Raw genomic sequence first — 18,384 nt, forward strand, 5'->3', positions numbered from 1 at the left:
GTTGCAGTACACATACACCTGAATCACAGCTTTTACTTTTTCTAAAATTTGTTTAAAATCACTATTATTTCTAGCTCCATTGATTACTGATGCTTTATTTGATTTCTTTGGTTAACTTCATCTATTGAATACATTCTTTAACTTGTACTGTAAATTCAGCTCTCTTTGCTTTTATTTTCCTTATATTTTATGGACACAGCTGTTATCATACATCACTTCAATCACAGTATGTTTTAACCCAGAGTGTCTTTTTTATCTTTGGAGATTGTGCGTTTATGGCCATTTATTGAGTGCTAGTCAGACAATTCCAAACTATCATTAAGACCTTCTTATATTAGAATCTGTGTTCCATTCTGGCTATATTAAAGGTTCTGTTGTCTTTGAAATGCTAACAGTTGATGTATTTCTTTATAAATGCTACTAGACCAGAATCATTGTAAGGAGGACTACCACTTAAATCACTTAAACCAGTGATTAACTTTATTTTGCCATCAGGATGAAATGTCAGAAACTGTAATTTCTTTGTTAAAACTCAATATTTTGATAATGTAATTCAGTCATATGTACATATGTACTGCTAAGCTTTGTTAATCATTTTATATAAAAATTTGCCCACAAGATCAAATTTATTCTGGATGAGGTGAAAAGCATCAGGGAACTGAATATTCACTTAATCTATTTCAAATATTTTTTAAAAATTAACTTGCATTATGCTGCATTTTAAAACATGGTTGTGTTAATGACTGTATGTACTTTTTTAATGGATATAATGGAAATAATACAGGTTTTATTTAACCACTGATAGATATAGTAAACACAACCATTTTTACAAAATTACAATCATCAAATCAATGTCAGATCCAGATTTTAATTACATAGCTGAGCTATTCTTCATTTACACTGCTATGGCAATGTGTCAGATCACCTATCTCAGTTCTTACTGATCAAAATATTAGGTCCTCTTGAATCTGAGTGTAGGTGCAGATTAATGGAATAAAGTGTGTGTATACTCAGGATTTGTATGTACTTGTCTATTTAACTTATGTTAGTATTCTGTTTTGTTGTTGTTGTTGTTGTTGTTTTTTACCATGACATGGCTAGTAAAGAGAAATATCTATATCTGTGTCCATAGCCAACATCAGTTGGCTATAGAGAAATAAAACTTTGTGCTTTGTCTCTAGTGCCTTTTAAGAATTAATGTGTTACTTATCAAGCATAAAAGCATGCCTTTTATGACCGTAAAGGCAAAGGTAAGCCTAATACACATTAGACGGACTCTCAAAGGAAAGTATGACTCATCTATCATGAACATTCAGAAATAGAGGTAAAAAGAAATATTTATGAATTCCAGTTCCAATTTAGCTTGTGATATTTAAATAAATCTACTGCTGAACCTGAGTAATAAAGCTGTACAAATGTTTTATATTATGGCATCTGGTTACAAGAATTTTTATATACTTCTCTGAGATCCAAGTGCAAAACCTGCAGTTTAGAGAAGCAACTGACATCCATAAATTCAATATGTGGGTTTCATATTCCCACTTGATTTTTTAGTGTTTACACCAGTGTAAGTCTTGACTTAGGTATAACTACTACCATACACTATAGTGCTTTACAGGTCCTATCAGAGATGTTATCTATGTCCCTGATTTCAGAATAGAGTAGGTCTGTGAGCCAACAAAAGGAGGACTACTTGCACAAAATTAACAGGCAGATAAAAGCCCGTCGGGATTCATGGTGGTATTTTCAGGTAAAGTCTAGAAAGTATGGATACAGGGATACATGTTTTTCCTTCACACACAAACACACAAAAATCATTCAGCTAGGAATTACAGAGCCTGTTGCAAACTTCTTTCTTGCAAGATACTACACAAAGTTCTTTCGTATTGATGTATGTATATTAACATTGGCTTCTTTCCTTCCACAGATGTGTTATCTGTGCAATCTGTAAAGTTAAAAATAGTAGATTTTTTTTTCTTCAGTTTTATGTAGAGATAAGTAACCATTCCTAGTACAAATCAATGGAGTTTGAGAAGCAAAGGAATCTTTCAGATTTGTTAAAATTGTTCTGGATTTGTTTACAATATAGTTCTTACAGCTGTGCACTGACTAATCAGTTCAGAGCCTTAAGTTTCAGCTAAATTAGTCTAATTGTTGTTGTTGTTGTTAATTGTATTAGCCTTACCAGATATTTTTTTTTAAAGAGTAGAAAGAGAATACTTATTATATCCTATCAACTGTTCAGGAAAAAATCCATTGTAAGCACAGACACATGAAGTTAATGACATGATTTCATTTCTGATTTCAACAGCTTCTTCTAAAGCCAAATTGACGTAAACAAAAACAAAAGGCAAATTTATATATATTTTGACTTGAAGGTTGTATGGTGAGACTCAATGTTTCAGCCTTTAGCTAAGGAAATAACTCTCACTCTTGCAAGTATCCCTATTTAAGTCGGTTTATATAAGTAAAAAAATTATCCTCCTGAGCAAACATTTGTTATGGATCTTTGCCCTTAGATTATAGTTTTCCACATGCTATTCTGATTACTAAAGAGATAGTTAGTGGATTATATTGTTCTCCATCATAAGATGTTTGTCCTTGTAAAAAAAATATAGAAAAAATATGTGAGGAGATGACCTGGAATGGAATGTCAGGGGCAGAAGTGTGTCCTCACAGACAGATGATATGCAAGGTCTATGATTACAAGCCAAGAAGGCCAAATGTGTTTGTTTCCATACTATGTAATAAAAAGTAAAATATTCTGAGAATAATCTATATGAAAAAAAAAATGCTAGAATAGTATCTGAACAGTTACTTTTAACTTGAACTTTGCCTGAATGCAAGATCATTTTCAAGTGAAGTTAAACCCGTGAAATGTCTTGTCATTGGGTAAACCCCCAATTTAGCAATGCATGTGATGAAAAAGCACGGAAATACACAGTCATTTGTATTTGTGCTCAAATGAGGAGATTTAACAGGGGTAATATATTTCCTGAGAAAGAGGAAGTTTGGTAGAAAGACTCAGTGAAAAGTTAGTTGACTTCCTAAAATTCTGCTGGTTAAATGAAGGCAACCTGGCTTTGTGCTATTCCTGAGCACAGGAATAAAGGTCTGTAATGAAGGATAGATTTAGGTGAGAGGTTTGTATATTTAAATGGTATCTTTTTTGCTTATTTTTTTCCTGTCTTTTAAGTGAAACTCCTTGTTTCAAGTAGGCTGTCTGTCATTTGATGGCATTTGTCACAAGTTTCTAAAGAAAGAATTACAGGTGTTTAGTCAGACTAGCAAAGTAATGGATGTATAACTTAGGTGTTTCACTTTAATTGCTGGAAACACAGTGAAAATCTGATCCTAAAGCAGGTAAGAGCATAAAAGCTGGTCCAAGAAGAGGTGCATTTAGGTACAAAGGGGCTGTACTGTCTTTTGTGACTCTATCCATACTTACGTTTGGCTTTCAGCATTTGCATTCAGGTATTAGAACTTAATTCATCCTTGTTTATGCCAGTGGCATCCACCTACAGCTGGCAGAACTACTTTGCTGTTTCCCAGCTATTATATATTTTTCTATAAAATCTTGTACTAACAACAGGTTAGTACAGTGTGTACACCCTGCATGATCATGCACTACATACCAAAAATAAAATCTTTCTGCCTGAGCCTTTCATCCTCCTTATTGCCTGCTCCTGCCATTGCCATTGGGCTGGAGGACATTCATGGCCACAAAAGGAGCTTTACTTTGGAGTTGCAGGTAGCCTTTTCAGCAGATAGAGGGATAGGCAATTTCTTGGCCCTATTTCCATTCTAGATAGTAGAAACCAAAGTCATCACAGCTGGAAATGGGATGTTTCATGACCTCCTGATGGCAAGCAACATGGACTCTGTCCTTTATATTGTCCATTGAGTAATGGCTCTAAAAGAAGTTTGTCTTCAGTATAGTTTGCAAAACAACTGTTGTTCATTCTCCACTTACTGTGCACAACCTTAATTTCAGGTCCAAGTGGGTACAAGTTGTCATACAGGGACTGGAAATCTACTGTTCATCAGCATGATAGAAATGTGTAAAAGAAGTATTCACAACTGCTATTACGTTTCTAGGCACTCAGTGAATTGTTTCAGCTGACATAGCTTCTGAGTTTCACTTAATTTACGGATTCCCACTATCGTGTAAGTGGGAAAAGTAGGCTTGAAGGCAGTGCATATCCATAAATCAGGGACATCATACCTCATCCTGTTTTATGACTACAAATAAAATTTTTCTGAAGTTGGCTCACACTTTTCCTCCCTTCTTCCACAACTGATTAATTCTCCTCGAGCCTTTGCCTCTTCTCCTCTGTTCTTTCTCTTCTGCCTTCCCAATAATCTTGGAGAAAACACTGTGCTGGGCTTCAGTAACAAATCCTTGGATCAGAGTAGAACACTGCTGGTTTTCTAATGGTTCTCTAGATAAAGTTACAGTAATGGGAACTGTATGGTGATACTTTTCACAAACATTGCCCCATTTTGACATGCTGGTTATGCAGTTCATACAGCCTGTTTTATGTGGTTTTCAAGACTATGTAGGACCAGCCTTAGTAGTTTGGAGTTCTTAGCTTTGAATAGAACCATGACATTAAGTGTTAAGATGTGTAGAAAACTTATATAAAGGAAAAGACACGCATTCAAGGACAAGTAAGTTTATTTCTATGGAAACATTGTCAAGCATGGCCCATGTCTGCAGTGAGAAGCTAAGCAGTAAGAAGAACTGGAAGTCAGAGGCATAAATAAGGTGAGCATGGGAAAAGGAAAATGGCACTTCCACACGAGGCTAAGAAATTACTGGGTCGAGACAGGGGAATATTTTCTTTCTCACAGCAGAGCTAGTTAGTAATGTGAACTTAAGTGAACAGCATCTTTAACTCATAAATGATGCCAAAATAAATATCTGAGAGTGGCTTATCTTTAATCTCATTCAAACAAATGAAAACCAGCTCTGGTTTTCTTTTCTCAGGCCTGCAGAAAATAGGGATCGTCCTTGCTATCCTGAAATAATTTGCAGGGAATCTTAGAATAAATAAATCAAACAGCAATAAACAAAATATATACTTCCTTTGGCATATTCACTTGAGTTCTGCTTCCTGACTGTAGGACTGGTTATGGACAGTTTCTCCTAGATATTCAGGAAACAGCATCTACAGAATAGACCACATATGAGTCTCTCAAATGGCCCTTAGTTCAGTTTAGGAAAAGGAGTTTACCTGGCAGCTTTGTCAAACGTAAGGATTGAAGTAGGACTGTCGGGCTTTTCCTGGTGGTGCAGTAGCTTTTCTGCTGTTTCTTATTTCAGGAGATCTGCACAACCACATTTTTTGACAGGTTCCATACAAGTTGCAGATTTGACTTACTGCCCCAAAAGGCTGGCTCCAGACTGTAAAAACAATTCAACTTTGATAGAGCCAGGTCACCTTAAGTGTTTTCACTGAATGTACCTAATTCTCCTTACTTGTAACTGGAAGAGGAGGAAAAAAAGGTTTTCTAAATACATATCCCAGGAAACTGTATTGCATTCCTGCTGTGGTTTCTCCCCATGGCAAAATTGGGCTCTTATTCTATTTCCTATTTATTCCTTATTTCCCTTCTTGTACCAGAAAGACTGTCTCATTGGGCCAAACTGCTGCCCTAAAGGCATCTGAGGAATCACCCAAGAGGTGAATAAGCTGCTGCTCACACGTGTTTTTTGTAGAATTAAGTAGGTGGAGCAGTTTGCTCCTGGTGTTTGCTGAAGACCTGCATGGATATGTAAGGCAGTGCATTCTGTATGGCAGTGGCTTCTGGGGCTTGGGGGTGATCTACTTTGAGCCAAGCTCCTCCTTCTCACAACCATGTTGTTGACGGAGATGATGGTTGAGCACAAACCAGGCTTTGAGCCTCAGTTTCACCTATACAAGCCAGCTGGTATCTACCAAGCCCAGGGAAGCGATGTGGGCAATAGGTGACTTAGAGCTTCAGTTCAAAGTCAAGACAGAATTATCTTGAAATGTTAATATAGACAGAAGCTCAGAGAAGAAAATTTGGTGCAGGTAGCACTGTAGTTATGACAGTCACATTCTTTATATTATTTTATTTATGCTTTGAATTATTATAGAAATAAAATTCTTTTCATCTGTGTGTTCAATTTGGTATCTTACCAAAGACTCAATAAACAAAAAGACAGCCAGCTATAGTTATAAAAAGTTGCAGCATAATGAAAACATTAGTGCTTAGAAGATTTCATAACTGTCTGTTTCCCTTCCATAGCTATTTTCTGCTGGAAAACTCTCAGGCTCCAAAGTAGCTGAGCTGAAGGCGAAGTACACCCTGCTGCATGAGACTGTGATAAGGTACAATATTTACAGATTTCTAAAGATCTCCTGCTTCTTTGTGAATTTTTGATTTTACAACTTACACTCTGCCTTTGTTTAGACTTTGCATAGACAAAACATTAAATTTTTAAAGTAATTTTCTGATAATGTTGAGGCCTAATTCTCACTTAAGATTTTCTTACAGTGATTTCTTACAGTGTGAAAGAGGAGAAAAACAATATTGTTCAACACAAAAATTCAAGATAATCTGAGGTTTATAAATGCTCATATATAATATCTTTGTTTTTAATATAAACGTAAGAATAATGGCAATGGAAGGAAGTACAGACTGAAGTAAATAATACATAAGTTTAAAATAAAGATACATTTGAAGATTATGTGGCCAGAATTGTAACATGACAAGACTCGAACCTGCTGAGCCAACATATTAGAGAGTTTTTAAGAAGATAAAGGCCTGTTTTTAAGAAGGAAAATAAGACTATTTTCACAGCTAAATAGATGTGAGGATATTCACAGTCACATCAGACAGGTCTGGTAAGAAATTTGAAAGGTTATAACCTGAAGCTTCAAAATATGATTCAAACTCTGAAATTCAGTGTGGTAGTTGTGAGTCTGCCCTGCTCTGGTGCTTGCTAGAGAGGAGACAAGAGAAGGGATCGTGTTCAGGCTTGAGCAGGTTTTGTGGGAGTGGAAGAAAAAGAGGGACGAGATGGTACAGTTGCACTGTACTGAATGATGTCTCACAGACAGAGCAGCACTATTTCAATATTTGTAATTCATATTTGTGACTGTAAAGTTTGATCCTGACAACCAAGTTTTCCTTAAGGTTGACCAACTCTTCTAGTTTCATCCCCATAAAATGGGGATCTAGAATATGGCCCTGGCTGTGCAAAAAGTCATCTGACTTTGTTCAGATTAGTGCATGGCAAATGTTTTGGAGAAGTGAAAAATAAACCAGAACTTCTAAACCAGTCCAACTCCTTAGAAAGTGTAAATTTAGCTCAGAGCTAAAAACGTTATGTGGATTTGGGACTAGTTGATTGAGAAGTTTTCTACTACACCAGTATTCATGGAGTTGAAGGAGGACTCCAGTAACTGCTGATCTTGATTTACTTTTAGCCAGTGGAATTTTTCAGTCTTTGGCTGGAAAAAATACAATCATGTTGCTACTTATTTTATTTTGTGTATTTGTATAGAATTCCTTTATATAGAACATTCTTCTATATAAATACAGTTTCTTTGTGTGTATTATAAGTGGAATAGGGCCTGAGAGAAAACAAGACTTTACCATCTTTTCTCTCATACATATAACTACTGTAAACACCATTCACAAAAAGCATGAAAATATTAGTTGACAAATTACATATCTCATTCTTTCTGTGGTTCTTACAGTAGTACATAACTGCCATACTTCTACACAAAAGTCAGAGAGCATTGTGTAGCACTCTTTAACGTTGATGTAGCCATATGTTAAAGTGAAAAAAAAAACACACATGAATTAGCACTAATGATAATTCCCACAGATGCATTTGTCTTAGTACTGAAAGAAAGCAAGGGAAGTAAACTACCAGAAATTCATCAAAATATCTGTAATATTTTGAGGATTTTTCAGACATTAAAGATGGGATTCATTTCTCAATATGTTGACATCTGTAGACATGCACATCCAACTCAGTATCTAAAGTCCATTAGAAAGAGAAAGTCTCAATAGAAAGAGAAAGGGTCCATACACTTCCTCCTTAAACAGACATCTGTAAGCATCTGTTTTTTATTATTGTTGTTTTCCATTGCCTAAAACCAAGTTCTGATGATGGATTCAATATATGTTTATGCTGTTGGTCTCAGTCAGCTGAAGCCCTGCCCAACCTTGGAAAAAGTCACAGTTATGAAGAGCAGGAAAAATACTAAAAGATCCTAGTGCACTCATAACTCACATCATGTTCTTTTCAGCCTGTACTGAGCATGACCCTTTGTGATAATTTATAAAGCATTTGTTCTTTTCCTATAATCAAACACTCAAAAGAATCAATACAATTTTTTAATTTTTATTTCTTCACCTTTAAATATGCAGTACAATTCTGTGGAGCAATAACTTTTTTTTTTTCCCACCTATTACAGTTAAATTTTGTTTCTTCCCTATTTAGTCTGCAATGCAGAATGTCTTCTGTGTACCAGTGTTGTTACGATGACATGTGGAAAGAAATTATGCTGGATGAGCAGGTCTTCAAGTCATGTGTGTTTTTTCTTTTAGTTGTAGAACCCAAGGGAATAGCATGAAGCTGTGTCAGGGGAAGTTCAGACTGGAAATTAGAGTAGAATGTTGTAGAATGGAGTAGAGTAGAGTAGAGTAGAGTAGAGTAGAGTAGAGTAGAGTAGAGTAGAGTAGAGTAGAGTAGTTCAATTGGAAGGGACTTTCAAAGATCATCTGCTTGACTGTTTCAGGGCTAACCAAACATTAAAGCATATTATTGAGGACATTGTTCAAATGCCTCTTAAACAGTAACAGGCATGGGTCACAAACCACCTCTCCAGGAACCCAACCACCGTCTTAGTGAAGGACCTTTTCCTAAAAAGTGTAGATCCTCGTGACAGTTCCACCAGACTATTGTAACTGATCTCTCTGGTATGGATTTGTCTAATATGATGAATGCAATTAGTATGTGTGCAGATCACTTTTAAGGCTGTTGCTAGAGCGCACAGTTATAGTGTGGTCCTTTACCTATAGTGGTAAATAGTCCTTTCAGATTTACTTAATTCAGCATTCTGGAAAGCTGAGAGATGTCACCTGGCAGATAACATCTTTGACACGGCTTCAAGCTGTTATATGTTTCTGAACTTGTGTTTGCTGCACTACTGAAGTTCTGGGAACAGGCTGTCCTCCCTTTCTGGTGCCATCTCACCCATCCTCTTTGAAGTGGGGCTGCACCTGAAGCTTAAGTACCTGAGCTCATATTTCATCCCTGAAAACTCGTTTATTCATATACAGTCATGTGGCCCAATTATGAATTTCATGTTTATCATCTGGGTTTAGGAACCTAATATGAATATTCTCATGCGCCAAGCTGTAAGAAAGTCAGGTAATGATAGTTCATTGACAGTTTGGGAGTCTTATCTTCTTAAGCCTTCTTAAGCCTTATCTTCAGTGAAATTTTTAATCACTTCATAAATCCCAAAGCTGCCACATCAGACTCAGCAAGCATATTTCTGCACTCATGGGATTCTATTTGTGCACATTGTGTATATTTCCAGTTATTTCTTCATCGGAATTTAAATCTTCACATGAAAAAATGCTGTTGGCAACTACAGTGAACAAGGTCTGGTCCAGATTCAGCATTTTCTTTTTTTTTTTTTTTTTAACTTTCTATTACCTATAAAAAGTAAATCATAAGTATTTTGTTTTTATTGCACTTACCTTTATGAAATTTTATGTAAAATTTTAGTTTTATTTAAGAATACATTTTAAATGAGTGTGTATTATTGTGTCCAATTATATTTTCTCCCCAGTTCAGATTCATTATTTTGGACTTATGTAAGTAAGATCAAACTATTATATAGGATCTTGCATGGATATCTCAATTTATTTTTTTATTAAAAATTTATGTAAATACATCAGCACATGAAGTTCTTTGTTCGTGATAAAGACATGCTCTTGTATCCTGTTCAAGTCTGTGGTTTTCTTATTCTCTGTTTTAAAAAAAGGAAGTGGTTATCTAAGTAGAAATGTTACACAGAGCAATTTTTTTTCCTCTTATGTTATTTCTGCTATGTTTGTGCAGTATAGTTAGTTTTGTATTTTTTTTTTTATATTTACAATGTTAGCCCTGTTCTTTGTTGTGATATGTAATTTGTTCTTGCTTAGCCTGTAATATGCTCACAAATGTGTATGCCAGTGTGGCCAGCAGGTCTAGGGAAGTGATTGTCCCCTGTACTCGGCTCTGGTGAGGCCGCACCTTGAGTACTTGTTCGGTTTTGGGCCCCTCGCTACAAGAAGGACATCGAGGTGGTCGAAAGAGTCCAGAGAAGGGCAACGAAGCTGGTGAGGGGTCTGGAGAACAAGTCCTACAAGGACTGGCTGAGAGAGATGGGTTTGTTCAGCCTGGAGAAAAGGAGGCTCAGGGGTGACCTTACTGCTCTTTATAAGTACCTTAAAGGAGGCCGTAGCGAGGTGGGGGTTGGTCTTTTCTTCCATGTGCCTGGTGACAGAACAAGGGGGAATGGGCTAAAGTTGTGCCAGGGGAGGTTTAGGTTGGATATTAGGAAGAACTTCCTAATATCTGAGAGGGTTGTGAGGCATTGGAACGGGCTGCCCAGGGAAGTGGTGGAGTCACCATCCCTGAAGGTCTTTAAAAGACCTTCAAAATGTTGAACTTAGCGATATGGTTTAGTGGAGGACTTGTTAGTGTTAGGTCGGAGGTTGGACTCGATGATTTTGAGGTCTCTTCCAACCTAGATAATTCTGTGATTCTGATTCTGTGAAATGTCATCTTTAAGTTAGAAATTGCTAGAGATTCTCAATATTGGAGATTATAAATTGCTTTGATTTAAAAAAATATGCTAAAAATTAAAAAAATAATAATAAATTATTTATATTTTTAATCAATAAAGGGTAAGTGATGGAGTTCTTTATTCTTCCACATCATTTGTAATGGGCCATTATATAAAACTTATATTGTGACAATATTGAGAAGTTATATACAATGATTTTTGTATCATGAAGACTAGGTTTATATGTTTTGCATTGTATAAGAATTTTCATGTTGCAGTTCCCCTTAAAACTCTTCCATAATTACCAGTGTATTTTAATAACAGCCTTTAAGATCAATTACTCAGCTGTCACCACAAAGGCTCCTAAGCATATTATCAATACCAGTCTTTTAGCATTGAAAGGCTATTACAATTTGTTTCTGTGAATCCAGACTTTGGAGAAGCAAGTGAGATCAGATAATTGATCACTTCTACAAGTCTTATCATACATTTCCAGAGAGTCCACAAATGTAACTGCAGCTTGGGTATCCTTAAGAGCTACTTCAGCTACCAGTGACACTCCAGTGATAGCAAGGTGTAGTTCAGCACTGAGTCAGTGTCCAGGTGTTTGCTTAGAGCTTGGAGATGTTGTATAGCCCAGAGGTGTTGTATAGCCCACATGGGCCCTGTTCTGGTGAATACCTTGCTTTTTTTGGTCACCACACTGATTCAGATCTGACTTGGGTGTATTTACCTGAAATGTTGTCTCTTCACTGATACTAGGGCGTGCTAGACAAGTAATGTAAACTAACTAACCTTGCATCTGGTTAAAATTAGATGAGATTAATCCCATACCAACACTACGCATGCAGGAAAAAAAAAAAATCACATAAAATTCCACTGTTCTCATGGGTTCATAGAATAATTCAGGTTTGAACAGACTTCAAGAGGTCTCTGGTCCAACCTCCTCTTCAAGAGAGGGACAACTATTAGATCAAACCAGATTACTCAGGGCTCAATCCAGTCTCATCTTCAAAACCTTTCTTTAAACATTATAGATAGGTAAGGAAATATAAATACTAAGCTTGTGCTTCTTATTGACCAGTTCTAAATTTTTTTATTCAATGTAGCTTACAGAAATCTGAGATCCAGCTATTGCAGGAAGCCAAACGTCTTAGTGAAAACCTGGAACAACAGCAACATGAACTGGAAAAAGCAGAACAGTTCCCTGAAGAATCTTCCAGTGAAGTTTGTCGAATAAGACAACAACTTCTTAGTTGCCAAAATGAATACAATGCTATTAAAGAAAGAGAGTATGAAATTCAGTTCAGAGTGAAATGGTAGGTGATAATGGTCAATCTCCACTTATTTTAAGTATAGTTTATCCAGAAAGATAATAACGTAACCTATTATTCAGTCTCCTCGCCATCTTACATGGATACATTTCTTGACAGTTATTATAAAGCAAATTGCCATGAATTTGCCGTAGTAACCACAACATTTTAGTGATAAATGAAATTACTCTGAAGTGTGATTTATAGAGTGGTTTGTAGATAATTTAAATTTTAGAAGGTGCCTTGGTGTCCTTTGAAATACAGTTTAAGATTTATTGCATTGTATGATTAAAATTTAGGTAGGCAAAAATTACGGCAACAATTCTAGTCTAGGACACCTTCAATATAAAGTGTCTCAGAGACTCAGAGACCTGGCGACTGGCATTTAATGGAAACAATGTCATAAATGGGCCCAACACTATTTTAAACATCAGAAGCACACTTTATTCAGGTTTTTCTATTCAATTATTTACAGGAGGAGAAGTATTTGTATACTTTCATATTTGAAAAATTAGAAATTTGCTTTGAAAGGTGTGAATACTTGACATTTCTATAAAAAGGCAAAAGTCCAGAATAAGCTTGATATTATTTACATTTTAATTATCTGCATATGAGTGTATTGTGCTTGAAGCTTCTATGGTAAAATGGTAGACAGTGCTATTTTAAATATATGTACCTACAGAGATGAACTCATATTTTCATTTTGTGGGGTTCTTCTATTTTTGCCCATCTTCAAAACAGTTTAGTTGGTATATAAACACAAATAAATAATCTCAGCAACTCAGCAGTTAAATTTATTTTTCTTCAAGGAGAGGAAGGGCACTGTACAAACTGCATAGAGCAGATTTTTCTGGCAGTTCTTTCTTGACTTTTTATTTTGTTAGAGCCAAAAGTTTGCTCTAAGAGAGAAAGAAACTTGAGAAGGAAGCAAATTGGGACTGGGAGCAATAGAGGAATCATCTGGAAAAAATTACATTTTTTTATGAGATAGCTAAACATCATGAGATTTCCTGAAATAATTACTAAAAACAGAATTTATTGAAATTTGCAAGCAGTCCAAAAACATGTTTTTCAATATATCATGCTTTTTACCCATTTCCTTTTTTACATTACAAATATTTTTCAATAATTTTGCATTGTTTTTCCGAAAAATTATGGGGTTTTTTATGTTTGGGGGATATTTACTCATACTCTATTTTCTACCTCTAGTCAAAGGGAGATTTCTGTAGAAACACAGGTTAGGTATAGCTTCAATTACCCTTGAACATTTATTGCATTGATTCTTATATCTGAATTTAAAATAGTGGATTAAAAGTGTGGATTAAAAATATACTATTTAGGGTCAGCAATAGTGTGGAAAAAAAAAAAAAAAAAAAAAGTTTCACTTTAATAAGAAACTTCCTCTGTTTGGTTTTATGTATTGCATGAGATCAAAACCATCTGTACAGTCTGACCAGAAGTCCATATGGTGCAGTATCTAAGAGCAACCAAAATCACAGCCCCTGGCTGTTTGTGAGGCAAGGACTTCATGAGCCAAATGCATTCCTCTGTATTTAGGAATCCTCAGCTGATCCTTCTTCCTTGAGCATCTCCTTTCTCCCGCTGAGCCACATAGATATGTATGCTGCCAATCCTATTCATTCTACCCTATGCCAACACTAATATCCCTCTCAGCTCTGGCAAGTAACAAGAATGTAAGTGTGGAAATGAGAAAGCTATGAAGCTATGAAGAAAACCAGAAAATGGATGTTAACACATGTTTGTAAAGAAACGATGGGTTGGTGCCTGTAAAATATAGTGAAAATCAGGGTCCAGAATAGAGTTCTGGACCCTGATTTTTTTTTTAGAGTTCACCATAGCAGGTGATCTAAAGTAACATCAATGTGAAATGAAGAACTATACATCTGGTTGTCCACATAGTAAAATTACGTCTTGAGATATATGTGTGCATGGGCAGTGTCACAGACTGAGGGCAAACCTCATCAAAGATACTGTAAGTTAGCTGCTAGGTTCCCTTAATTTCTGGGAAGGCTGGAATCCCGTGATCTTGACCCTTGATCTCTCTGGAGCACAGTTTCCCTCGTTGTCCAACTGTGTTGGACAACAGTCCCAGATGTGCTTGGCACTTGCAAGAAAACTTCTCTTTGGGAATTATGACTAATGGCTGTTTAGCCCAAAAACAAACATACTGCTTATTTACCTTCTGCTGTATACCAGGCAGGAAACTTGAAGGGGAAAAGCTTTTGAAGGGAATATCCACGTCTCTTATCTATTCCTTTATCTTTTTTTTTAGTCTTGGCTAAGATCTTGTCTGCTCAGAAATACTGCTGAGAAAGAGCCTCTGCAGACCTTCCATTTCCCTGTTTCTCTAATCCCTTCTTTCTTGGAAGCATTTCTCTATTCCCTGCTGTCTTTATGTCCTGCCTCCCTTCACTTTCTCTGATAGCTAATGTCATTCAGTAACCTTTGTCGACTCATATTCAAAACTGACAACAGTAAACTTGGCTTTTTCTCTTCAAGAATCATGAAGATATACCATAACATAGGCAAAGTGATTTTGTTTGCCCCTTAGTTTTCTATATTCTCTCTTCCATGTTGCATTTCTTATTTGCTTTCCTCTGTAAACATTTTTTTCCAGATCAGGTACACTTTTCAACAGCTGAAGGTGCTATTTTTTTGATTCTTTATCGTTTAATAAAATGATTTAAATTGCTGGCAGCACTGTCATATCAGCATTTTTTCAGAAATATTGTGACATTTCATAGCATAAAAATAAGTGCATGAGCTATTCAGAAGCAGCTCTGAAGTGCTTTAGCTGTTGGGGATCCTTTCTGAAGGTGACTGCAGGGGTGCAACATCCTTCCAACAAACACATGTGGCTCTTCTTCCAGCTTATACTCCTGCTCTGTTTTACCGTTGTACAGGGCTTATGCGCCAAGCACAGGAAGCAAATAACAGCTGGAAAAAATTTTGCTGACATTATAAAGTTTGGACCACTACCCCAGACCCAGAGCTGACTCCAGAATTATTCTTCCTCTAAATAATATTGGGCAAATGTAGCAAAGAGGAAAAATATCGATCCCAATTCAGTTCTGGTTCAATTGCATTCAAACCCTTGAAGCTTCTTCATATAACTGGGACTGAAGTACCTCACTCAGTACAAATATAATCTGAAAAAATCAGATCAGTAAGAGAACAAAAAAAGGATCAATGTGGTCAGCAAGGATGTGTTCTAGCTTGAGGAAATTTTTAATTTCACTAAATTTTTCATTTTAGTGCCTGTGGGAGTTAAAGTAAACAAATAAAGTATATTTTAAAAAGTAAGCTATTAACTTGAAATAAAATTATCTGTAATGGGATTATAGATGAGGTTAAGGGTGCCTCATTCTTGAGAACAATTTTCTTTCAACTGCCCAGTCTAACCTACAGCCCTCACAGTCATTTATCCAGGTAGCAAAATAGCTATTCATGAAGTCCTGTGTGCTATTGCAGGCAAGTCAACATTGCAAAACTGACTTAGTCCTTGTACAAGCATTACAAATATGGAAAATTGTTTCAATGCTTGCAGTTATTTCTGGATTAGTCATTCAGTAATTACAAAATGAAAAGCTAAATTTGTATCCATAGTTTATTTAGTAAAGAACTAGAAGTAATAAGTAAATCAGGTTACAATTGAACTTGCTATCAACTATTGTTGTGTCTGCATTCCCAGCACATACAAACTAAGCAGAGTTAAGAGCTTTACAGGAATGCCATGCTGGCAGCTTGTCAGCTGTGATATCTTGTCCTTGTGGTCACTAGATTTTAACTGTGAGGTGCTGAGCAACTTCTGTGGGTTCCTCAGCTCTCCCACCTGTGGAAGGGTAGCTGAGGGAGTTCATTTTCCTGTGTGATGGGATCCATAATGGTAGGAAGGTTCTGGTTCTTTGCTAGCTGAGGAACTGTAATGGACCTCTGTTGACAACTACCACCACATTTCTTAATTTCTGTGACAACTTTATTTCTGTGGCAGTTTGCATCTGTGAGCAAACATCTGTCAGAGAGACGTCTGGAATGTATTTTCATTAATGGCCCAATATGCCTCATGCTTTTTTCTTAGGTCATTACATCTGCATCCATGATAGCTTTTCATGTACAGTACTGCTATTAAACTTCAAGAAAATAAGTAAAGCAAAGTGAAAAACTTTAGCAAATACTCCTCTCCTGCCCCCAGGTGTGTGCTCCTCTCCTGCTCCACTGCCCTGTCTGGTACTTGCCAGTAAGATACTTGAACTCTGAGAGACTTTTAAACTCCCTGAAAGTAGGGAAGAAAAAAAAAAATTCTTGTTTGTTGATTTTTTCTGCTGTTCTGATGAGTTACTTTGGCTCACAGAGTAGTCCCTTAGGAGCTCTGGAGCTGGCATGAGGGTTCTGTGGCCAAAAGCTGAGAAGAGATCCAGGGAGCGGGAGTTGAGATGCTCCATATTTATTAGTGGTAACCTATTAAACTGATTCATAACACTTCATGAGACCATGTCATCAGAAGGGTAAGATGAACTCCATTAGTAACATTTTGAAACATTCATTTTATGCCTTAATTGCATCTTTTAAAAGCTAAAAAGGTAAATGGCATCTAATGAAAGCAATTTTTTGAAACTAAACTATTTCGCAAAACAGGAAAAAAATTGTCAGGGAGAAACCACGAGATTAAACAAAATAAAATGTAAAAAGCAATCCATGAAAGTGAATGTTAAGTATGAAAAATTAATGTAGTAAATTATTTAAATGTTCACATTTTTAAAATAATTACCTAAAAAGATCTCTCCTCTCCTCTCCTCTCCTCTCCTCTCCTCTCCTCTCCTCTCCTCTCCTCTCCTCTCCTCTCCTCTCCTCTCCTCTCCTCTCCTCTCCTCTCCTCTCCTCTCCTCTCCTCTCCTCTCCTCTCCTCTCCTCTCCTCTCCTCTCCTCTCCTCTCCTCTCCTCATCTCCTCTTTTACCCTTTCCTTTCTTTTGCCTCCATTTTCTTTTTACCCCTGTTTATCACTGTTTTCTGTTGGTCTGCTCACTCTTAAGGCAACTTCGCTTGGTGCTTGCAGTTCCCTCTTGCCTTTGTTCATGTCACAGAAAACGAGGTGTTCAAATCATTTTCCTTTTGATGGATGGCAGAGTCTTTGTGGTGAAGTTGGAATGGCTCCACAGGAATCTGTCCTCATGAGTGAGGAATGTGACAAAAGAAAAACAGTGTCAGCTATGTTCTCCTCATAATTTTTAAGATTGCTCTTTTGGTCATCTGGCGTGATATTAAAGAGGGCACAACACAGGCCGATGATGAGCTCTTTAATCAGTTTGAGCATGACTTATTTAATCAGTTTTCGTGGCAGTCAGAAAGCTATGGGTGTTTGTGCAGAGTGGACATTCATTAATGTGATTATGCCAGTCCCAAGGAGTCCTGCTAGGAATCCTGCTGAAATGTGTTTTGGATACAAATTGTCCTTATTAACTTATTAATATGCTTAGACAACCTGTTGGTAAGTGAAAATATTGTGTTTGACCAGCATAGCATTCCAACACAGGACTCAGCTGTATAGTGCACAGAACCAAAGCTGCTATCACTGATTCAAAGTGGCTCAACTTCAGCTCAGTTTGATCCAATGTTGTCTATAAACAAAGCTACACTAAAGGAGTAGCTCCTGAGCCCCACTGCAGCAAAGAAACCACCTGATGTTTCCTTCTACTCACTTGTACTTGCACTGTATACCTGCAAAACACTCCTGTGTCTGTCTGCACTCTTCTGTACAATTTCTGAAGTTACAGTAGACTTTGCAATAAAACTTTGTTTTACAATTCTTTTAATAATATTTGGGGTAGGGGGGAAGAAGACTGATCTAAATCCATTTTTTTTTTCTTTGAAAGTCTTTTTCTACACTCATTCACTCTGTGCATGTTCAAACACTGACATTCAAAATTGTTTTTAGGCTTAGCAGTCCTGATAGAGGCATGCCTGCAGTCTGCCCAAACAGATATACATACATGCTGTAAAACAAACTAAAAAAATCTACTCTGTGCCTTTATTTTCTCTGTGTTGTCCATCTGATTCAGTGCTTGCTCTTTGTGAGTTTTTGGACTGTAGCATTGACTACATAGGTTAAGATCACCTTGGCTATTCTATTTAGCTTTCTATTACACCCAATTGCCTTAGTCTACAACCCCTGTCAATTTTCAGGACATTGTTTTTTGTCACGAGAGCCCATTTAGATTCAATGATC

The 18,384-nt window shown here is 36.6% G+C and overlaps 1 protein-coding gene across 1 annotated transcript in view; it reads left to right on the forward strand.

Moving 5' to 3' along the window:
• Positions 1 to 18,384, forward strand: part of CCDC146 (coiled-coil domain containing 146) — a gene marked incomplete at its 5' end in the record, with an annotated part of 67,824 nt that overhangs the window by 23,539 nt on the left and 25,901 nt on the right. Inside the window, 2 exons of the mRNA XM_082762067.1 lie at positions 6,277 to 6,359; positions 11,936 to 12,145. Of these exons, the coding sequence (XP_082618193.1) occupies positions 6,277 to 6,359; positions 11,936 to 12,145 (293 nt within the window). The remainder of the gene's footprint in view (positions 1 to 6,276; positions 6,360 to 11,935; positions 12,146 to 18,384) is intronic.

Source organism: Aythya marila (assembly GCF_965140915.1).
Source record: "Aythya marila genome assembly, chromosome: 1".
Taxonomy (NCBI): domain Eukaryota; kingdom Metazoa; phylum Chordata; class Aves; order Anseriformes; family Anatidae; genus Aythya; species Aythya marila.